Source organism: Adiantum capillus-veneris, chromosome 30, assembly GCF_014529385.1.
Source record: "Adiantum capillus-veneris isolate H3 chromosome 30, ASM1452938v2, whole genome shotgun sequence".
NCBI classification, from domain to species: Eukaryota; Viridiplantae; Streptophyta; class Polypodiopsida; order Polypodiales; family Pteridaceae; genus Adiantum; species Adiantum capillus-veneris.
This window is the reverse complement of record NC_140960.1, coordinates 8,318,126-8,342,626: the sequence shown is the minus strand read 5'-3', so window position 1 is coordinate 8,342,626 and position 24,501 is coordinate 8,318,126. Positions and strand designations below refer to the sequence as shown.

The following is a 24,501-nucleotide window of genomic DNA, read 5'->3' as shown; positions in this document are numbered from 1 at the left end:
CTTTTGCTTTGGTTGATGCGCATATTTCTGGAGAACTGTCTGCAGTTCTCTTTCTATTCAATGAATGATGTTATTTTGCTTTGCTTATGCTTTTTTATTTTGTGTTTGTAATCGTTTCGGACTGCAGGGCAGTGGTAGCTATCGAGTTGACTACTGGGACACGGCTGCTGAGAAGAACTGGGACGCAATGTGAGAAGATTTTATTGGGTTGTTAAGTTCACTGATTCTGCCTTTAGATAATGTCAAAGTTTACATAATGTTGAGGCTTACATAAAGTTAAAGTTTCGGGTAGGGACTGGGGCCGGATATCTTGGCTTTGTTTCATGTCCCTGTCTTTATTTATTTACTTATGCTTTGGTTGTTCTTCTTAGTGTTCTAAGTCTTGAGTACATTCAGATTTCATTATTCTTGTTATCTATTATACCAACCGTCTGGTTTGACTCTGCAGATCCACTGATGAAAGCTTTTCTGGAGTACCTGCACACATGTTGTCGATCTCAAGCCACTAGCTTGGCTAATTGTACAGCTTTAACAATGTTCAATTCTGGTTTGCGGCTGCTAAAGAAGCTCAAGGCTTTTCTTGTATACAGCAGTTGCTAATATGCAGGACTGTTTTCGGATTAAGCTGAGTGACGAGAACTATTTAAGCAATCAAGAATTTTACTTTGATCTCTCAGTTTCGCAAAGTTTATCTTGGAATAGTAAAGAAATTTGCCTTTTAGTTTTCTGTGAGCATCTTGGATGCTTAAAATTGGTTATGTTTTTTATATAATTACTTCTTCATGGTGATGCGAGATTTAGTAGCCTTTTGATTCCCTATTGTCTTGTCCTTATGGTTAGCTTTGTATGTTGAATGTGTCAAGTTCCTCCGTTCTAAAGTAAAGTATTTTTGTTATGCCTCTTTAGGCAAAGAAATATAGCCTTTTATCTACGGCTTACTCTCATTTTAACGGGGATTTGCCGTGATGTCTGCTCATTTGCTATTCATCTCTACATGAATAGAGATGGAATAAAAACAGACTGAGCAATAAAACCAATGGTACTATTGGATAAGCTGTGATGATTATCATATAGCCAACTATGGATTACATCCTTCATGTTGGGTATTCTATTCTGAGCTTATGGGATAGGGAAAGACAAATTGTCAAGCTTATGAGATAGGCCGAATTTAATTGCTTTCGTACATAATTTTGTTTAGTAATTTCTTATGAAGATATGTTGTTGCCAATTTTTTTTCAAACTTAGTATAGAATTTTTGAGCAAAATAGTCTTTTTGGTATTATAACACATTAAATATTGATCAAAACTAAGAGAATATTATTGTACCGAATCCTAATTTTAATATTATAAAACAGACAGGTTTATATTATTTTTGAGAAATATAAATTTATTAAAAGATTAGGGTTTTGAATAGAATTAGGTTCTTTTAATGTAGTCAACAGCTTTTAATATTAACAAAAATAATTCTAAATTTATTTTTTAAAAACTTTTGATAATTTTAGAATCTCTTGAACCAAACACATCGTCCATGAAAAGTACACCGTCCTAGTATATATTTGTTGACTGTAATGTCATTTTATTCAGATTTATTGTGAGATATCAACATACTCTTTTGAAAGGCATAAAATAATTAGAGCTTACTTTCATTGCCACGTAGTCGGGTAATAAAGTTTCCCTCAAAAAACGTGCTCTCTTACTTTGAAAACGTGAAATGATACCTTCTCATTTATGAAAAGATATTGCATCATTTTATTGCAATCTCTCTTGGTCTTGGCCTCTATGCTGAACGTGAGGCATTGGCTCTCATCATAGAAACACATGCACTACTCCTCTCCTCTGCCACTCATGCAGCTCCTAGATATACAACTATTCCTTGCACAATATACATATGCTTTTCTTGAGTCCTTAGCTCTTCTTGCTCACAGTTGCTTGCAATTCTAGCTCTATATACCTCATACAATGGATACTCCCATGAATGGTGAGTACGTTAACAAGATTTTATTTGAGCTGTGATTACCTTGAGCATGTGATCTTGAGCATTGACATGAGCATATGTTTGTAGATCTTAGTTTTAATGAGGCATTGTCTGAGCCCGAGCGTGTAGAAGCACCTTCCTTGCAAGTAGAGCTTCTTGAGAGTACGAAGTGTAGCACTGCTGCTGATTTTTCACCTTTGTCTCGGAACCCCAATCAAATCTCTGAATCTTCTCTACATAGCAAAAAACTTAGCCCAAGAGGAAAGTTGAACAAAGCCTCTTCCTCAGCTATAAAAAAGGCTTTGCTCGCAGTTAGAGGTAATGTTTATTGTTTTTTATGTTGATTGATAGAGAATTTTGCTCACACAAATGGTTTTTTTTAGGTGAGTAGGTGCTTGGCAGATACCTCATTCTCGTCCCCTTTCTTAAAAAATATAGGCGAAGAGAAAGATGAGCTAAATGTTGAATCTTTCTCTTGGCAGCTAGCCATAACCCCTGCCCTAAGAAACTTAGCTATCTCCGAGTTGTCAGAGACTGCAAATTTTAGATTTGCATTAGAAGGCAAAGTGCTCTGTAAGTATGGTACTTATAAAATACCCAAGTCTAACTTTGGTAGATACCTACGTGCAGACCTCCTTGACAGAGAATCTCGCCATACTGTGACTTTTGTTGTGACTGAGATATACCTCTCAAACTTTATTGAGGCCATCGAGGGGGCATGTGTAAAAAGGGATGTTGCAAAAGACGGCGGTACCTGCTTGTGGGCTTTGTATGCAGATGCAACTACTTTGGTTGTTAAGGCAGAGCCTTTTGAGTGTTGCCTCTACCTTTATCCAGAACAGAAGATCAAAGAGCTGTTGGCCCAAAGTTCCAATGCCAACGAGTCGGTGGCAACAGTTGCGTTCATTGTCGTCAAAATAGAGAATGCAACTAGAAGTGATGGCACTCCTAGTTTTCTATTGACTATTGCAGACGGTCCGTCAACAAGTGATCAAGCTAGTGTAAGTGTTGGCCAGCCTTTAAATTTATAGCGCATATCTCTTTCCTGAGACTTGTTTTATGGCAGCTTTTGTTTGTCCCAACACGGCGCCTCGACTATCAACTTATGGTCAACGAGGTTAAAGAAAAGGGATTCTACACTTGTGTTGCTCGTAACATCAACGTCTTCAAGCACCTGTCGAACACTCTAAGTGTCGTCGATGCTACAATCTTGTGTCCATTGCCTCCTTCATTGGATGATGTCTTCCAAAATTACTTGCATAAACAAGTCTCGAATTTAGGCTTTGGGAAGAAGGTAAATTTTTTATTACATATCAAATCAATATTGCTAAAATCCTGATTGGTAAATGTGAAATTGGTAGGTTTTTTGAACTTTGGAGATTGTGAGTGTGAACAGCTTGGATGTGGAGTTCTCTTGTGGCATGTGCAAAGGTTTGAATGTAAGCCGCCAAGCTAGCAATCCATTTTGCTACTCATGTGGAAGACAATCTACAATCAATAAGCAACCTGTGTTACCTGCCAAATTGTATCCTCAAGATGGAGAGGCTGTTGGTGTTATTTTATAAGGTGTTGTAGTCGACTCTGTATTTGGATTCTCTCGTCCATTTCTGCAGCTCTTTGAGCAAATCTTGGTAGATTTAAAATCTTCACTCTTGAACTTTAAGAAGGCTGGTTGGTTCACTATTGACAAGTCGGGTCAGGTTATTGCTTTCAAAGGTGCTTAGTTGTGTTGCTCTTTGTTACGCTATACTTTTTGTAAAATGGCAAGTGATCTCATTTTGTGGGCAGAAAGTAAAAGATTGTACCTTGATCCCATATTTATATGTAACTTTCTGAGCAACAAAGATGTTTTGCTAAGCTTACTTCAACGTTTTTTACTTGAGCCTCTCGTTGCAATCTCTTGAGTCCAAAGTAGTTGATGTTATTGTAGAGCAAATAGCATTCAGAAATGAAGACATTTTGAAAATTTGGGTGCAGCCTTGGATCATAAGTTTTCAATCGCCCTCTTTTGATCAAAGAGAATTTATAATCTCTCTCTTGTCTAGTCGCCAATCCTCAATGATGTTAAGCGTACACTTGGTTGGTGTAATGTGCAGGATGTTTTTTTGCTGGGTGTAAACTTTACTTTTACCAAGGTGAGGTTATGCGGGAAGTTCGCTCCTTTGCTGCACATGACTGTCCATCTTCATCCACTTTGCCATCTTTGGTCGTGCTGAGTTTGCGTGGTGATTTTTTATGGTTTCCTGCTGGTTTTGACCGACCTGAACGTAAACGATGTGTATGGAGTAAAGAGGCTAGTTTGTCTCTAGCTTCACTTGTCGACAACCATACTGTTGCTGCTCAGCAAATTGCATCTATTTTCTTGAGTCTATATCCCGACACCTTTACGCTTAAGCAAGTCACAACCAAAATTTACAACATGTCCAAGTCATCTCAAAAACATTAAAGAATCTCTACAGTTTCATCTAGTAGAACTTCACAATATGCGAAGATCATCGAGGATACCCCTTCTTTTGATTGTGCTTCATGTGGTTCACTTATGTTTCGTCAAAGTTTGCATGGCATGTCAAAGGTGGAGTTATTGCTTCTCAAAAAAAATAAAATCAATTGCGGTAGTTGACGATAAGGTGCTTCGAGTGTGTCACCCGTGCAAGGTCGCATTAAAAAAACAAGAGGAACCACTGTTTTGCATGAGAAGAGAGATGACTTTTAGTGTCAAAATATCTAGTGTAGAAAGGTTGAATTCAGTAGAGAGTCGTCTTGTATCATTGCGCATACCATTCACACAAATTCGAGAACTCAACTTCGAAGGTCAATTTGGTTTACGCGGAAGCATTGTGAATGTAATGGCAGATTTGTCGCGAGTACAAAGAGTGCTACCACGCTTCTCTAGTGATCAAGCTTCAATTCTAGCTGAGATAAAGCGTAAGCTTGATTATGATCATGCCTACTTGAGTGGCATTATGCGGCCAAATTGTGTACTTCAAGCTTTGGTTGACCTATTGAGCACTTCCTTGTGCATTGAGCATGGTGTTTTTATCAATATGTCTTGGTCATCTAGTTTCACAATCCATGCAAATGTGTCTTGCAGTCCACATCAAGAAGATCTTGAAGACGAGAATGATTCTACAGACACTTTGGTGCACGGTATCTACTCCGCTCAACAAGTTGTGGACCATAATTCACAAGTTGCAAGTATAGCACCTTGTGAGGGATTCAGCCCTCTGAGCATTTTCGATGATGAATCTTGTGAGGAATTGTCATTCCCAACATTGTTTTTTGATGAAAGAAGAAAGTATCATGTGCTGGCGAAGAAAAAATACCAAAAAGTAGCACAATGGGAGCTTAAAAATGTGGATAGACGATTTGCAAGCAGCATTGAAAATTTGTTCTTCAAAACAATGAAAATTATTATTGCGAAAGTGCTTGGATCTATATGGGTGCGCTTACGCAAGGGAAAACTCTGTGGCAAACAATTACAAGCAAAAGATGTTCAAGCTAGCATTAACATAGAGCAGCTACTTTCATCCGAGCTAGGGTACCACGACTTCCAATCACTACGTACTTCAATCAATTACAAGGTGAAGCTTAAGCGAAACATGTTTGCAATGATTCGTCAATTGGGCCAGCCGACTTTCTTTGTAACATTTTCATGTGCTGAGCAAAGATGGGACCCTTTGAAAAAATGTTTGTGCACTGAATCCTCAAATTAAAGAAACAGATTACCCAACCAAAGCCTCATTTATTCGTGCACTTGTACGTTCTGATCCTGTAACAACAGCACGATACTATGTCCATAGATTTCAAGCAATGAAAACGGAATTGAAACGCAACAATGCCATCCTTGGTGAGTTGACGGATTACTTTTTTGTGACCGAGTTTCAAAATAGAGGAAGTCAGCATGATCATGGATTACTTTGGGTGAAACATGCACCTCTCTTTGGTGTAGCGCCGGATAATGAAACAATACACTTTATCGACACATATATTGCTACCGACAAGAATTTGTTAGAAGAGTCTCTTCAAACCGTGCAATGCCACCACCATCGCAAAACATGCAAAAAACGTAAAAGCTTTTGCCGGTTTGGTTTCCCGCGTCCACCCTCGAGAGAAACTATGATTCTAAATCCAATCGCAGTGGCACAAACGGAGAAAAACGCATTGTTAGCCTGCAAAAAGTGCATTGACGAACAATTGCTTGCTCTTGGACATGATTCAAAATTGTCATATGATGAATGGTTGACCTCTTTGGGAATGACTGAAGAAGTGTATATTGTGTCCCTTTCAGTGAACATCACAGAGCCAACACTACTCTTGAAAAGACATCCAAAAGACATTTACACAAACAATTTCAACAAAGAGTTGTGTAGTCTATGGGATGCAAACATTGACATTCAATTTATATTCAATGGCCATGGCGCTGCTGCATATTGCACATCATACATGATTAAAAACGATTCGACCACAAGCAAAACAATCAAGCACATATTGCAAGATTGCAAGAAGACAAGTATGTCAACATTGGATCGGTTGAAAAAAATTGGCGGTGCTTTGATCAATACACAAGAGATGACATCACAGCAAGCCACATACATTTCTCTTTCATTGCCTTTACATAGTGCGAGTAGACAATTTGTGTTCGTCAATGCAGATTTCGAAAGCCAACGCACATTGTTGTTGAAAAGAAGAGCCGCATTGAATACTTTGAATCCTGACGATTCTAACATTTTCTTTGACGATATTGTCACCAAGTACACCCATCGTCCAGACAACCTTGCACACATATGGTTGGTTGATTATGCAATCAACTACCGATGCGTGCGTGGCTCTACCCGCAAGTCTAGGAACCCTCGAGTCATACGGTATGCTAACTTCATTCTAGAGAAGGATGCAGAGAGGCATTTTCATGAGCTTTGCTTATTGTTCCTTCCATTTATCGGCGATGAGAAAACCTTTGAGAAGTGTTGATTGTTGGAAAGACAAATTTACCTCAAACTATGCAATTATAGATGACAATCGTCAAAAATATTGTAGGCTAGAACTTCGTGCAGCAACCTCAAACACACTTTCATTGTCCTCATCCTCAAGATCTAAGCCTGGCGAGTCATACAAATATGAGTTGGCACTTGATATTCAACCAAGCAAGCCCACTACACGATCCTTACCAACATTTCGAAAATTGGCATTGTGCAACGAGGAGTATCACTCACTTGTGTCCAAGTTGAACATCGAGCAACGTTCCCTTTTTGACGACATTATGATTAGAAAGCGCTTGCAACCAACTCAACCAATCCGTCTCTTCTTAACAGGTGGTGCAGGAACGGGAAAAACTTTCACTTTGCAAACAATCGTGCAAGGCTTGATTCGTCACTACAATGCCTCCCTTGAATTAGATGTACATCTTCCCTCAACATTGCTAATGGCATATACAGGAAAAGCAGCTTTCAACCTTGGAGGGATAATGATTCACTTAGCATTGCGTTTGCCCCTTGTCTTCCAACCAAATGTTTCTCTTTCTTCTGAGAGCCTTGCCGAGCTCTCACAACTGTATAAAAAAATCTCAAGCTTGTTGTGTTTGATGAGGCATCTTTGATTGGGAATAGACTCTTGCATATCATAGACACAAGGCTGCGATCAATTAAGCACAATCACATAGAGCCATTCGGTGGTCTAGATGTCATCTTCTGCGGTGACCTGTGTCAAGCAAGCCCGGTTCGAGATCGTTGGATATTTAGCGAGCCACAGGATTCTCTGCAACTGCTCTCGCCTTCATTTTGGCTCACCCATATAAAATGCCACGAGCTCACAAAAACAATGCGTCAATCAAATAATGACTTCATTGCCATTCTCAATAGAATACGCAAAGCAAAACACACAACCGAGGATTTGTTGCTCTTGAATACCAACCATACCAACAAGGTCTTTAACAAATTGACAACACCCCATTTATACTTCACCAACAACTTGAAAGACTCACATAATCGACTTGTTTTTGAGGAATTGCCTACTCATCGCATACATAATCCATGCGAGAGACAACCACGATAAAACTTGCTCAAAAAACCTAGTTGTTCCAAACAACCCACAAAACACAGCAGGCTTGTCCTCAACCTTGGAGCTCAAAGCAGGAATGATTGTCGAACTTTGTGGTGGCAATATTGATATTTCCGACGGTCTTGTGAATGGCGTAGATGGAATTCTAAAGCTTGTGGACAGTAGAGCTAACTGCCCTATTGCATGGATAGAGTTTTTTGATTCCTCAACAGGCTGCAAACAACGGGGACGGTTAAGGAGCGAGCTCAGTGAAGCGAGCTTTGGAGCGAGCTTTTTTTTTTTTTTTTTTTTTCATCCCACCACCACTACCTCCCATTGCCGCCTCTTAGCAACCATCACCACCCACCACCCTAGCCCACCGCTGGTGGTTAGTGGTGCTAACTTACTACCACCATGTGCCGCCCCTACTCCTACCACCACCGCCAATTGCCGCCCCTCTCTCCAGTGGAGTAGCCAAGGACCTCCTCTCTCTCTCTCTCTCTCTCTCTCTCTCTCCTGCTGCCTTCCCTCTGTGCATGTGTCTCTCTCTTGCCCGCCACCCCTCTCTCTTGTTGTCTCCCCCTCCCACCCCCTACCCCCCCCTTCTCTCTCTCTCTCTCTCTCTCTCTCTCTCTCTCTCTCTCTCCCCCCCCCCCCCCCCCTCTTCCCCTCTCTCCCTCTCTCCCCCTTGCCTTTCCTCCCTTCGTGGAGTGAGCTCCACCCCTCTCTCTCTCTCTCTCTCTCTCTCTCTCTCTCTCTCTCTCTCTCTCTATATATATATATATATATATATATATATATATATATATGTACTTTTCTATAACGTTAAAATTCTCCTCTTTCTCTCTGTCTCTCTAAAAAAACCTAAAACATTAGCGATTTTGCTAGTGCCTTTGGTTTTTTTTTTTTTTAAATCAGACCCTCTCACCGCTCCCCTTCTCGCCTTCTCATGATCCCTCCAACCCATTCCTCTCTCTCTCTCTCTCTCCAACCCACCTCTTTCCTCTCTCTGGCCCCTACCTCTTGCTCTACGTCCGCCCTCTTCCCTAGCTCCGATCCTCCCCCCCCTTCTCTCTCTCTCTCTCTCTCTCTCTCTCTCTCTCTTTATATATATATATATATATATGTCCTCCTATCTTGCTCTCCCTATCCCTCTCTCTCTCTGCCCCCCTCCACTTGCCACCTCTCTCCCCACCCCCTATTCCTTTTCTCTCTCTTTACTCCCACCACACCCCCCCCCCCCTTGAGTCCCTCCAACCTTGGAGAGAAATGAAACGAAATGGAATGAAATGCTGTATTAAGGATTTTCATAAGGTAAAAATGACATATGAGACCAAACTGATACAGTCTTGGTGGATATAATACAATGCATGGGTACAAAGGAAAATGAGAGTGACACACACACATAGAGAGAGAGAGAGAGAGAGAGAGAGAGAGAGAGAGAGAGGGGGGGAAGGGAGGGGCCAGTGGCGGAGGGAGAGGTAGACAGATAGATTTGTTTATCTATGACATATGGGACCAAAGTTACATGGGACATATGGGATATGACATATGGGACCAAAGTTACATGTGATGTAGTATTTGTGTCAATGATGAGTGATTCTTGATGGTCCAAAATTGTGGTGATGAGAGTCGCAATGGAGAGCCCACACTATGGCTGGGATTCTATCTCCGACTCCATTCCGCATAACTTGCAAATTCTGCTCTCAGGTGGGATTCCCCTAAATCTGCCAAATTCGATTTCCAGTTGGTGTGAGGATGTACGAATCTGACCAATAGCACATCTCAAACCATGAGGCAGGTGGGTATCCATGTAGCTCGGACGAATCACAAATCCATCTTCAGATAGCTGTAGGAAGTTTTCTTTGTAGTCGGCCATCTTCGTGCCCAATTCTTGTGTAGGGTCTACCCATGCCCGCTTAGTATCCAGCTGTATAAGATCCTAACGGATGATTTTATTAATCTCCGTTCGTGTAATTGCCAGTGATGGAGCCACAAGAGAGTATTGGAGAGAGAGAGAGAGAGAGAGAGAGAGAGAGAGAGAGAGAGAGAGAGAGAGAGAGAGAGAGAGAGAGAGAGAGAGAGAGAAGGGGGGAGAGGGGTCCGCAAGGGAAGGGAAGGTTTGGGCACACGGGGGGGGGGGGGGGGATTGTGAGAGGGGAGAGTGGAGTGTAGGTTTTTTTTTTTTTAAAAAGGGAAAGAAAGGGAGAGAGAGGAGTGCTTAGGTCGCTATTGCCAGCAATAGCGACCTAAGCACTCCTCTCTCTCCCTTTCTTTCCCTTAAAAAAAAAAAAAAACCTACACTCCACTCTCCCCTCTCACAATCCCCCCCCCCCCCCCCCGTGTGCCCAAACCTTCCCTTCCCTTGCGGACCCCTCTCCCCCCTTCTCTCTCTCTCTCTCTCTCTCTCTCTCTCTCTCTCTCTCTCTCTCTCTCTCTCTCTCTCTCTCTCTCTCTCTTCCAATACTCTCTTGCGGCTCCATCACTGGCAATTACACGACGGAGATTAATAAAATCATCCGTCAGGATCTTATACAGCTGGATACTAAGAGGACATGGGTAGACCCTACACAAGAATTGGGCACGAAGATGGCCGACTACAAAGAAAACTTCCTATAGCTATCTGAAGATGGATTTGTGGTTCGCGCGAGCTACATGGATATCCACCTAACTCATGGTTTGAGATGTGCTATTGGTCAGATTCGTACATCCTCACACCAACTGGAAATTGAATTTGGCAGATTTAGGGGAATCCCACCTGAGAGCAGAATTTGCAAGTTATGCGGAATGGAGCCGGAGACAGAATTACACTACATATGCCATTGCACCGTATACTATGCGATACGTGGGCGTTTCCATTGTCTATTTAAAGAAGGCTTTGGACCTCTAGATAGAGTCATGCAATACCAAGATCAAAGATGCTTAGGCTTGTACCTACTAGAACTACATCGGCACAGGGATAATCTAATGAGAAGACAAAGAGCACTATAGCCTCAGAGGCAGATCACATATTTCTTCGAATCGAAAGAAGCAGGAGTGGAAGGAGAAGCAAGAGGCCAGTAGCCAGCACAAAGGAGTACCCACATTCATACCAAAGACACCCTCATTGATAGGGCGATTGAGCTTAGGAAATCGAGACGACCACGACCGAGATGCAGAAGCACACTTCACCGGAGGAGACTACAACAAAGGATTAGAAGCATTCTAGCCAGACACCCAGAATGCTCCTAAGAAGTTTATTTAATACTTTGTATTTCCTTTTTCACATTTATTTTCACACTTTCACACTTTTGACACTTAGTACTTTGGTACTAAGGTACCCAGACATTGTAACAGATTCACCACTTTTGTAATAGTTCGGTCTCATAGGTCATTCTGGCCTTTTGAAGACGTTAATATAACATTTCATTTCTCTCTCTCTCTCTCTCTCTCTCTCTCTCTCTCTCTCTCTCTCTCTCTCTCTTCTCCCCTTCTTTCTCATTATATTTTGTACCCATACATTGTATTAGATCCACCAAGAATGTATCATTTTGGTCGCATGGGTCATTTTGGCCTTTTGATGACAGTTAACATAGCATTTCATTTCATTTGTCATTAGGATTGGAGGGACTCAAAAAGCGACAATGTGATAGGAGGCAGAGAAAGAAAAAAGGAAGATGCAGTGGGAGAGAGATCGATCGATAAGGAGAGAGAGGGAGAGAGAGAGAGAGAGAGAGAGAGAGAGAGAGAGAGAGAGAGAGAGAGAGAGAGAGAGAAGGGGGCGACAAAAGTCTGAGGGAGAGAGGTGAAGTGTTTTTTTTTTAAAAAGAAAGACGGGCTCACCTTGTACAACCCCTCCCCCCCCCCCCGCGCTTGCTTTCTTTCTCCCTCCCAGTCTCCTACTCTCTCTCCACCTGCCACCCCTCTTCTCTTGATCTCTCTCTCCCTCCCAATGCCCCCCCTCTCTCTTCCCCTCCCGCTATCACTCTCTCTTTCTCTCCCCCTCTCTCCCTCTTTCACAAAAAAACGGAGGCACTAGAGATACTGCTAGTGCTTTGTTTTTTTTAAATAGCTCTTTGCACCCTCTCTCTCTCTCTCTACCCTTGCCACCCTTCCCTCTCGTCCTAGTATGTCTGTATGTGTGTGTGTCAGAGAGAGAGAGAGAGAGAGAGAGAGAGAGAGAGAGAGAGAGAGAGAGAGAGAGAGAGAGAGAGAGAGGGGGGGGGGGGGAGCGGGGGTGGGAGGGGGAGACAACGAGAGAGAGGGGTGGCGGGTGAGAGAGAGACACACGCACAGAGGGAAGACAGCACGAGAGAGGGGTGGAGAGAGAGAGAGAGAGAGAGAGAGAGAGAGAGAGAGAGAGAGAGAGAGAGAGAGAGAGAGAGGGAGAGGGATAAGGAGAGGGGTTATAGAGTGACTAAGAAAAGAGAGAGGAAGAAGGGAGTAGGAGATAGGAGGACTTTAGGGAAGGGATGGTGGTTTCTAGAGGAGGAGCTGGAGGAAGGGAAGGTGGTTAGAGGAGTAGATGAAGAGAGGAGGTGGAGGAGAGGAAAGATTTTGGAGGAGGAGGCTGTGGAGGAGGAGGAAGCACATGGGCGGCAAGAGGAGGAAGGGGAGGTAGAGAGGGCGGCACTCCAAAAAAAAAAAAAAAAGCTCGCTCCGTTGAGCTCGCTCGAAGACCTAACTCGCAAACAACGACATGTGAACCAACACCTTAATACGATTCCCATTGGCCCTCAGGGGACACCAATTTTTCAAACAACAAAAGAATTTCAAGTTGGTAAAAATGGATTGAACACTGTCTCTCGAACTCAGTTTCCAATAAAAGCAGCGAATGCACGCACTATCCATAGGTCACAAGGCTTGACAATGAGCATAGTAGCCTTTGATCCAACATCAATAAACTCACATGGATTAGTTTACACAGCTCTTTCCCGCATCAAAGATCCATCAAACCTCCACATTCTCAATTCGATTCATCCAACTCAAATCAAAGTCGACAAAATTGTGCTTGATGAGCTTGACCGCCTCAACAATGATGCCAAATGGGAGTATTTGACAAAATTTCCATTCGCATACAAAGACACACATCATATCATTCAATCATTGAACATCGTTTCTAGTCACAAATATCTCAAACATATCAAAGACGATTTGAATTTTACAAGTTCTGACATTCTATGCCTCCAAGAAACAAAGCAAAAAAATCCTTCCAATGATTTTGCAGCAAAGTTTCATCAGGTCCATCACCACAACAAAATAGGTGTTTCAATCTACTACAAGCCTAGTATCAAGCTCCACTCTGCAAAAACATTTCTAGCTCCAGGAATAGAAATCATTCAAGTTATATTAGCCATTCATGAACACCTTGATTGGGAAATCATATGCGTCTATAAATCACCAAACACATCTTCAACCGCATTGGTCACACAACTCTATACCTTGCTGCAACAATCCCATTCTACACAGATGAGTGTCATCATGGGAAACTTTAATGTAGACAATGAGCCCACAAACAATCAATATCGTTACTTGGAGGAGAAGCTCCAAGCACATGGCTACACACAACAAATTCATGATGTGACCACTGTGTACAACTCAAAGCTCAATCATGTTTGGATTAAAAATCCTCTTGCATCGTTCATCATAGGCACACGCTTTTGCTTCTGGTCCGATCATTCATCCACACATCTAATCATCCCTAAATGATTCCTATACATCCCTCCCTCCCTTTTTCCCGTCATCTCTCCCTTCCCTCATCCTGTCCACAAAAACAAACCATGTTTCCATATTCTATGCCTACCTTTATCCTGAAAAGACGCAATTTGGCTACTCTTCAACCCTTCATTGAGACCGACATTCTGTATGTAATCTGCTAATCACTTTCTCAATCAATGCGACTTCCGTCCTTGCGCATTTGTGTTTCCCTTCCATGTTCTTAATTTGTTTCATCTATTGGCAGGCCTTGTGATTTTATCACTTGTTTTTATTAGTAGCCAGTAGGTGATTCAATTCATTTAAAGGAAAGTAAGAGGAGAATCAATGGCGATTCTCATGCACCTTTGCCGTCGCCAGATGAACGTCAGAATCTGAATTCGCGTCGCTAGATAAGCTGGGCGTATGGCAGAGGAGAGAGAACGGGCGCGTATGGTAACACTCAAAGGAGAGAGAAGGGGAGCCGACATGCAGATTTTGCTTTTTTTTAATTATATGTCGGGCCTCCTGGAGCAACGTCAGGCAGCCGCTGAAGTGGTTATGAGAGCAGTGGTAGAGTGTTGGCTGGGCTGGTGGGGGGTTCGAATCCGAGTAACCTTTTTGTAAGGGTAGTGGCGCATTCGCTTGAGAGGAGAAAGACGGAATCTCACAGAGCATAATAGGAAGTAATGAATAAAATAAAAGTGGAGCGAATAGCCAGTTATATAACTACCGCAAAAGATAGAGATGGTTGGCGGAGCCTTACTCTAGAGAGTAAAGGTATTAGTGATATTGAGCGAACATCAACTTTACTAGTGGCTTTCTGTGATACATTGAATTCTTGCTTCCCACCTCGCTGTGACTCACTTGTCTTCGACTTCGCTCCAAACAATGACCGTTAAGTGGTAAGCTGAAGCAGGAGAGAGAGAGAGAGAGAGAGAGAGAGAGAGAGAGAGAGAGGGGGGGGAGAGAGAGAGCGAGCTTCTGCAATCTGTGTGGCAGGTTGTTGTATTGGCAACCAGGGTCAGCGAGTCAAGTGCCGGGCAACATTCTTCAGGAGGTGATGAAGAGTATCGAGTCTCTAAATGCCACCAGGGGTTCACGCTGGGAAGCTAAGGCTGCTCAATATCGCCCCATACTACGAGGTCTCTTTCTTTTATTCTCTTACACGGGTGTGGAGAGAGAGAGAGAGAGAGAGAGAGAGAGAGAGAGAGAGAGAGAGTATGTTAAAAACCTTGTTGGGGAAGGCCCCACTGAACTTCAATAGCTCCTTTTTGAAGCTCTCAGTGTTTAAAGACTGCATGTCCCATATTATTGACACTTTACTATCATTTTACCCTCGTTGTTGTCAAGCTTGGGATATATGTTCCATGTGTAGGGGGTGGCATAGCAATATGTGCATCGTCAAGATTTCATGTTATTACAGAAGCTTTGAGTATTTTGCTGCATCAAATGTTGATAATGAAGCCATATGGCTTCCTCATCTAGTACGAGATTTGGACATCGATGTAGAAGTTCTAGTTTTACCTCATTATAGGAAAGAGTGTTATCCAACTAGCATGAAATCCAATGTTGTCAGCGAAGATGAAGCAGAATATAACTTCATTCGCAAGGAGCTTGAGGATAAGCACATTGATACATGCAACCCTACTTATTTAATAACCAATGGTCTATCCTCCCAACTGTTTGCACATTATAAAGTGTTTTGGGGCACCGAGTAATATCCAAACTCTACACACCTTGTATATATGTGTAAAGCTTGCTTAAAGACACATTGACCTTTAAGTGGGAGGTTATTGGGTAAAGGCTTGGCTTGACCTACCTGCGTGGGTGCCACGATACTTGTGTCAAAGGTGGTAGTGGAAGATGCAATAAGGACAAGACCTAGCTCGTGATCCGGTGGGTACCTCAACTCCGATCTAGAACACCTGCAATGCCAAACACATGAACATTTGAGACAGGACATTTGAGAGAGAGAGAGAGAGAGAGAGAGAGAGAGAGAGAGAGAGAGAGAGAGAGAGAGATCTGGGAAAGGCTCTCCATGCTGATAACAATCTGCTCATACAACTGACCAAGGGTGGTCCGGCATAGAATTGACATGCGAATGGATAGACCAAGGACACACACAACTACGACTGCTACTAACACTGCCAACTGCTCCTGCACACGAGACCACTATCACGGTCTCCACATGGACTCAGCGTAACCGCGAAACCCGTTTCAGCAGGCCTGAAACGCGAAACGGGTGAAACGGCTGAAACGTTTCACCTGCAAGGTGAAACACCTGAAATAAAAAATTTCCTTTAGAGAATTTGGCCATTAAATAGTTATTTATTTATTATGTATACGCTATTTCAAGGTTAATATAGTATGTGTTTCTACTCACTGCACTATGAACACCTAATTTGTCGATACATAACCTCTATATATACACAAAATTGGCGTTTCGGTCAAACGTTTCAGTGAGGCCTCAGCCTAGAGTGAAACGTTTCGGGGTGAAACACCACGTTTCGGGGTGAAATTTTTCGGGTTTGAAATGTTTCACGGTTACGCTGCATGGATTGCACCGAGCTGCATCTCCTCCCGGCAATAGGATGGATCTGGAGAGAGAGGAAACAAGTTTAAGGCTGTTGTCGTATGGCTGCCCTCTAAAGGGAGAAGGAATCCTCTGCTTTTCTAGGCTAGCATCAGAGATGCAGTGCCTCTGTATGAGATCCTCCACCATAGGGATGCCCTGAGGAGAAAACACTAGGAAGTAATGCCTGTTGTCCATGATGCGCTGCCCAAGGAAAACGCTGGGACTGAACTGATGTGTGGGAAAGTGCCGAGCTGATCCAAGCCAAAGACACTGGCTAATTTGCAGCAAAACGTTGGGTTGCTTTGTAGAAGAAACGCCAGGGTTGCAAGCAGAAAACGCTAGGCAGATTTGCCCCTCCTGCCCATCACCCTTGATAGGGCTGCCCTCTAGGGGCGCCCTCCTGCCCCCAGGGAAGTGCACACTGTCAGGAAGTGATCCTCCCTTGGCTGCCTATATAGGGCTGCTGACCTCAGCCTGCCCGACCCACTCCTCCGGTCCCACGACCATAGAAAATAGGGGATAGGTGGAAGAATAAATAGGAGAGACAGAGGGAAAAATAGGGTGGTAGAAAGCTCGATGTTTCTCATTTTCAGACGAGCAAAGGGGGAAGTTTGACACCAAGTCTAGGAGAATGTTTTGACAAGGAGGATTGTTTTACTCAACCGTGATGTTGTCTTCGACGAGTTTCTTCCTTTGGAGGGGGCAGATTATGATTTGCCTCTTTGATGAACTCTCTTCTCCATCTCTTGTCCCTCAGGGTAGAGAGGAGGATGCACCCGTTGCAGATGATGCACATGACAATCCTTCTCACCATAGTGCAGAGATAAAGCCGGATATACCAGTTGCTCCTCCCCCAAGGAGCAAGTCAGACAAGTGACCAAAGTGGCTGTCAGACTCCAGAGACCTTGCGAGATGCAACGACTTTAGATTTTTCACTAGATTGGCGTGATGCCGGTACCACACACGATCTTAGTGACTTCTATTTACTGAGGGTAGATGGACTTTATTACAGGTGAATCATGCTTTGATGTCGATAGTGATCAAGGAGAGAGATCCACTGACATTGAGAAGGTGCTTTCACAACCGAAGTGGAAGTTGGCCATGTGGAAAGAATATATATATACCCCTAGATGAATCCAAGATAAGCCTAGATTCACCCTTCAAGGAAAGTGCAAGGTATAGACCCATCGTAGTCACCCACAAGACAATATAACTATCAGCTCCATCATGCATAGTATTGACTAAATACCACGACATCCCCACTAAAGTCATCAGTGCCCAATAGTGGGTGTAGAACTAGGTACTAACATATGCTCCCAAACACAACACACACACACACACACACACACACACACACACACACACACACACACACACACACACACACACACACACACTCACGAGCATACATCAACACAAAGTTCAGCGTACCGAGTTTCTGTCATGACTCCGGAGATCAAGGGCAGACTCAGCCATAATGAAGCCTAGCACTAAAAGAAGCATTAAATCGAAAAAATTAGCACAAAAATGAGGTCGTTGATAGGGCATACGCACCACAAAAGATAGAAAGAACTTGATTCCATAAAGAAGAACAACACTTGAAAGTTGGTTTTGCGACGTGTTGCTAAGGGCTTCTCTCAGAGACGGGGTGTGGACTATGACGAGACCTTTGCATGGACTACGAGAATGGCGACCATTCGAATAGTTTTTGCCCTAGTTGTCTTTTTTGAGTAGTCGGTTTTTCCGATGGGTGTAAGTTCGACTTTTCTCAACGGCGACTCAAAAGGAGGTGTATGTGGAGCAACCTCTAGGGTTCGAGGATCCAAATTTCAGAGACATGGTTTGTAGATTGCTAAAGGCTCTCTATGGCTTGAAGCAGCCCCTTGAGTGTGGTACCAAAAAATAGACTCTTTCTTCCTACAACACTCCTTTCATCGTTCTTCTGCAGATCCAAATTTATATATTTACAGTGAGGGAGGATTGATGACTCTTGTTATCCTCTATGTGGACGATCTTGTGATTACAAATAGCCATGTTGAGCACATCTGAAGGAGACCTTGGCTAAGGAGTTTGAGAGGACATATCTTTGCTTGCTTCACTACTTTCTTGGATTGGAGATTGACTGACAAAGCATCTTTCTTTCTCAAGAGCGCTATATCCAAGAGTTGTTGGAAGCATTTGGTCTTAGCTCTTATGGATCCCAATCAGAAGTTGTCACAGTATGGCCCCTTAGATGTTGCAGATGCTACAATGTATCGGAAACTGGTCGGTTCTCTTTTTTGGGTTCTCAACACCCGGTTTGATGTTAGTTTCCCGGTGGGACTTCTCAATTCTTCATGCGGATACCCGCCAAGTCACATTTGGAGCAGGCTCTTCGGACTCTACGGTATTAAAAGGTGACCAAGTCATTATGCATTCACGATGCAGCTTTGGGGCCATTGCTCTCTTGAGATGGAATTCTGCCTCTCCTCGTCTTGTGTGTCGTGCATCTCTTTCAGTTCAATGTTATTTGAAGTGCTAAAAGTTTTTGTCTGCTCTTTTCTGTTGGCACGTGCTGCCCTCCCGGTTTTGTGGTATCAGAGCTCTAGTCGTGTGCTTTTTTGAAAGCGTACTGGTCCTATCAAAGAGCAGACAGAGCAAGATGGTGCTTCCAAAAATTTCAGAAATTTTTATTGAAGAGTCTTCGTGTCTCTGCCTTGGACTTACTAGCCACTCCCACTCTTAGTCCCACTCTTAGTCCATCGCGCATCGGGCGCATTTCCGTCTTCATCGCTCCTTGAGTCCTAACCCTAATTTTTTAAGCAAGACTCAAAATGGAAAGCCAGTCTTCTTTTCGAGCTTGAGTGACGTTGAGAATGATTTTTTTAATTTGCTTTAGCAGTCTTCTGAATTTTGTTTGAGAATTTGTTTGGTGATCTTGTTTAGAATTTGTTTGAAATGGATGGTATCTGTTTTAAACTTGTTCTGGTGCCGATTTGAGTTGTTTGACTCTAGTTTTGAATTGCCTTGGGAGCGTTTCATTGTACGTTGGAAAAGCTCCGAACGACATAGACGGGATGTGTGGGGAGCGTTTGCTTGTGTCAGTCCTCCAAGCAAGCCAGGTTGCGTTCTGGGGAGCGCTTGGTTGTATCAGTCCTTTGAGCTCATGGCTCGGACCTTTTCAGGTTATTTGCGGGGGGAGTGATGAGGTAGTCATTGAGTGGCGTAGACCGTCTGTCTCGGGGGAGTGCTTAGCAGCATTGTTTGTTATGTCTTGTAACATGCATATGTCAGCATTTGTGTTGCATTGTGATGTGCCAACCACTAGCATCAAGACACCTGTTACAGATCATGGCGTGATGGCTAATTTTGCTACGCCAGAATATCAAGAGCTCCGATTTGGAAGGAGAAAACTGATTGTCCCTCAGGATGTCCCTCGAAAACTTTTGAGCTAACTTGAGTTGTTTTGCGAATTTACGGTGATTACTCTTTTTTCAAGAAGGGGGATGTCACAAATTGTTGACGTGTCAAGCCACCAAAGATTTGAGCCGACTTGTAGATCTTGGCCGAGGGGCGTAAACCCTAAGAAAAGAAGCAACATAAGAAGCAGAAGCAATAGAAGAAGTTTTACCAACTTACAAAGTCTTGTTGTGTAGCCCAATTTTTAAAGAAAGTTTCCACCAACTGATGGGCATTGGGACCCTGTCCTGTGGGGACCGAAGGGCCGAAGGCATTAAAATAATCAAGCACGACCCACACACACACACAATCTGTTGCATAAAAAGTGCTGACTTGGAAAGTGTACGAACGCACGCAATTTGCGATGATAGAGCCATGTGGCAGGTTGTACGGAATTCCGTGAAATTGTATTGGCTGCTTTTGGGAGGCCACATGCTTTTAGAATTGGATGCTTTTCAAGTATTGCTTTTGGATAAGCCCAAGGCCTTTAAATATGTGCAATGGGCTTAGTCTCTGGCATGGGTCCGCGTGGGAGTGCAGAGGAAAGAGTATTGGCTTTATTTGTGTTGCAGCAATATAAAGAAATACGGAAAGGGGCGCCAGGGCTTGGGGCTAATGCTCTCTTGGGGTGGAATTCGGTCACTCTCCGTCTTGCGTGTCATGCATCTCTTTTAGTTCAGTGCTATTTGAAGTGCTAAAAGTTGTTTAGTCTGCTCTTTTCCATTGGCACGTGGTGCCCTCTTGTTACACATCCCTTGGTGGCCTTGCGATAATACCAAGGTTGCTTTTTCCCACCTCACATCGATTGGTCTGCCGCAATGTGCAAGGTCCACTATCAATGAGTGGAAAGAGGAAGGCAGGGAGGCTGGACAAGCCCTTCTTTTTTGGGTTACCTGTCACTCTTCAAAAACACAGATTAGAGAGATCGACACGCCGAAGTGGTCTTAGGTTATATGCAATCTCAAACAAGCAGACAAATTTTCTATGGTTCTTTTATGGCTTAACAAAGCGATGCAGACGGGACGAGCTCGATGCGCGATGGACTACGGGTGGGAGTGGCTGGTACTCTGGGACAGAGACACGAAAATAAATCTGAGAGAGGCTCTTTAGGTTCTTTCCTTGAGTGTGCGAGAGTGCACATGTACGGAAGCGTGACAGAAGACCACAAACGCTATGTGTAGGAAAGGGGGTGATCAGTCCCCCCATTGACTACCAGAGCAAGAGAACCTCAGTACAACGATATGGAAGTGGGTACTCCCCTGGCCCCATAAATAGGTGCCCAAGGGGAGGTAGGGCAATGCCTGGAAAAATCCCCCACAACCCAACAAGAAATAAATGAAATATGAGGGCGCCCGGACAAGGTGGGCGGCCAGCCCAGTGTAGTCTGTATGCTTATTCAAAGGTTTGCCAGCCTGGAGGCACACTATCTGTACATGCATGCCCTAGACTTGTGAAGCAGCAGGGTGGTGTAAATCTAACACCCCCTCTCAGCATCTGATGCTGAATAAACCGCGTGAAGCCGAAGATGTGAGGCAAATGATGAAGATGTCTACTGTGATGTCCACTGAAGGACAATACTCTAGCGAACTCCGTGAGTGTAGCAGCAGTCTGGGGTGTCCGGACCGTCGAGAAATCTCCATGGAAAGATGCCGTCATTACACTGCTGTACTTCGCCAATACAGGGTGAAGATACTACGTGAAGGTCCCGAACTGAATGTGATAACAACTCCTTTGTCGTGAAAGAAGTGCCAATAGACCTGTAAGTGTCCTGCCCAATAGGCTTTGTGGTGTCTGTAGTCAAACCGCTGGAGAAAATGGAGAAGCCCAGGAACCATCATGAGAATGACCGGAAGCCTGTCAATGCATGAACCTGCAACCCAGTGTGGCCAGGTGGCTAAGTAGTGTAAAACTCTAGGAAGGCTAGATGTAGCAATTTGCACCGTAAACGTCCTCCGAATCAAGGAAAGCCAGACTAAACAGTCTGTGCTGTAGAAGCTACCATAAGCTGCAGCAGTCACTGAGAGACCGCACGGACCACCACTGAATGGTGTCCTGTTAGGGTAATCCAAGATGAGGGAAAAGCAAGACTCAACAGTCTGCGCTGTGAAGGATCCTTTGAGAAGAGGAAAGGCGAGATCAATCTGTCTCCGCCGTCTTGCATGTATCTCCTGCTTCCAATCCTCCGATGTCAACCAAAACAGAATCCGCGCCAAGGATGCCACCAAACCTCAACTCGGTGTGGATCTCAACGTGAATGAGCTGGGAGTGGATTACTGCCCAGGTCAAGGGATGAGTCTGCTGTAAGGTTACTGAGGGTGAGTGTAAGCAACTCTGAAGGTAGCAATCCAAATGATAAGGAGTGTAGAAGAGCAATTGCACTACCATCCAAGCCAAGCTCTGGGTGACTCCGGATGTAGTCAAGGGATGCCTGATTTCCCGCATCTCGCGGGTAAACTCTCCAAGAGAGTCCAAAGAATTGAAGTCCCACTCCCGTCTGTAGATCCAAGCAATGAACCTGTCCAAAGAAGAGATCCAAGATCTTCTCCCTAAGTCCATGTAGATGCTCCTGTGTAAGCAAGTGATCTGACGTGTCGAGGTCAAGTGGTAAGTGTCTGTCCACCCAAGATGGTAGTGTCTTCTCTGGGAACGTCTGAATCCCATATGCCATGAGCATGGCCATATCTTGTGTGAACTCCTCTAATGAGTGCATAGGTGTTGAGAGAGAAGAGGGCATGGTACTTTGAGTGAAGGTTCGGTGTGTGTGTGTGTGTGTGTGTGTGTGTGTGTGTGTGTGTGAGAGAGAGAGAGAGAGAGAGAGAGAGAGAGAGAGAGAGAGAGAGAAGAAGAAGAAGAAGAAGAGATTTTTCACGTTGTAGGAATTTTTTTTAAAAAAATAAATAAATAAATAAATAAATAAATAAAATAAATAAATAAAATAAAATAAATGAAATAAATAAATAAAATAAGTAAGTAAATAAATAAATAAATAAATTAAAAAAAAAAAAAAATATATATATATATATATATAGAGAGAGAGAGAGAGAGAGAGAGAGAGAGAGAGAGAGAGAGAGAGAAGACTAACACCAAATGAGGTCCCAAACCCCCCTCCAAGGGCCCCTCTCTCTATCTATCGAGAGGTATTTGCTTTAGATTGCACAAATGTTGATACAATGGTCCTAGATATGGGTAGGATCTTGCGGTAGATGCTTGGATTTGGAGGCTAAAGGTTGAAAAATGAAAATGGTAGGGCTGATCTGGCTTGGGGTTGCAATCTAATGATGAGGCTAGGGCTGAAATCTGAAAACGGTGGCTGATCTGCTGTCTTGGGCTGAAAACTGAAAACATTGGTATTAATGGCTAGATTTGTGACGGTACCGGGAGGTTATGGCTGAAAACTGAAAATGCTGGTGCTGATGGGATGTTGTAGGCTGATCTTGTGCAAAAATGCTCGAGATGCTGAGGTATTGCGTGTACTTGGTGCTGGTATTGAGGGTACTGACTTATGCTTGAGAAGTGACCTCTAGGGTCACTTATATATGGGATTAAAGCTTGGTCGGGCAATGCCAAAAAAAATCCAACGATTTCTTAAAATGTCATAAACTCACGTATAAGAGGTGCTTCACATGCAGGTATATACCTAGGCTGAGTACTAATGCAATTGTATGGGAACACTCCCCAATGCCTACACCTAGCAGACAGTGGTTGTGCTCATGCGCAATCTGCAACTACACGTCCTACGTACAGGCTCACAAGGGTGCCAAAACACTTCCTAGGCTGTCCTAAAACCTAGAAGTAGGAGTTAGCTTGTCCATGTGCCCATAGGTTTTGATGTGCACTCTATGCAACCCCTTAGCCAACTTGCAGATCTCGGTTGAGGGGCCTAAACCCTAGAAGAAGCAGAAGAAGACGTTCTCACCAACTTACAAATCCTCGCCGAGTGAGCCAAATATTTAAAGAGTTCCCGACTTATAGCACCCCGTTGGATGGAGCCTAAGTCCATTAAAAACACAAGAAATTGCATATTCAGCTGATGACATGGCAACCGGGTTGTATAGACGTCCGAGCTGTGTTGACTGCTACATGGCACTGTCTGGACCCTCCGTAATTCGCACTGACATGTTGACATGGCACTGTACGGATGTCCGCACTTTACGGGACTGTTGACGCAGTGTTGCTGTATTTACAACCTCTGAGGCCCTGTAACCGGCTTGTACACAGTGGAGGGCGGTACTATTTCAATTACCTGTTAACTTTACACAGAGCACTGGGAAGAAACGAGAACACAGATGCGTCCAACGACTAGAATGTCACCGCGCACACGAAGTCCGACACCCTGTAGGCCCCCAAGATTGGTGCCTCTTTTGGTATTTCTTTATTCAATTAAGAATAGACGATCCGGACACATAGATCAAAGTCTCACAAAGCTGTCCAAACCTGGCAAGGGCTGAAATTGCAGATTTTTGACCCAATTTCGGCAGCATAACTACGCCGAAACCCATGTAGGTCAAAAGCACATGTTAGGATGAATTCCCTCGCAATTTGAAGCTTTTTGGTGAGCTGTAACAGAATTCCTTCCGGAGGCTCCCTTGGTGTTCTCTTGCAGTTGAAGTGCAAAACCCTAAACCTGCAGAAAAACACAGCAGGCTGTAATTCTCTGTTTTGGATCGTTTTAAGCGGAGCGAATACGTCTACGCGTGTCCCAAGGGCTCCCACATGCAATGGGACAGTCTCCTTGTGATTTTGACGAGTTTTCACGCGAGAAAACTCTCCAAATTCTCAATCTTTCGCGGTGGAACTGTGCGTA

At 43.6% G+C, this 24,501-nt stretch overlaps 1 protein-coding gene across 2 annotated transcripts in view; it reads left to right on the top strand.

Annotated features, from left to right (window-relative positions):
• The first annotated feature begins 14,440 nt into the window (after positions 1 to 14,440).
• The window catches only part of LOC147417510 (TATA-binding related factor (TRF) of subunit 20 of Mediator complex), a 47,556-nt gene continuing 37,495 nt past the window's right edge, over positions 14,441 to 24,501 (top strand). For both annotated transcript variants that reach the window (XM_086506863.1, XM_086506862.1), the window contains exons 1-2: positions 14,441 to 14,586; positions 14,684 to 14,826. In XM_086506863.1, coding sequence (XP_086362989.1) covers positions 14,573 to 14,586; positions 14,684 to 14,826 — 157 coding nt within the window. In that variant the 5' untranslated portion in view covers positions 14,441 to 14,572. The remainder of the gene's footprint in view (positions 14,587 to 14,683; positions 14,827 to 24,501) is intronic.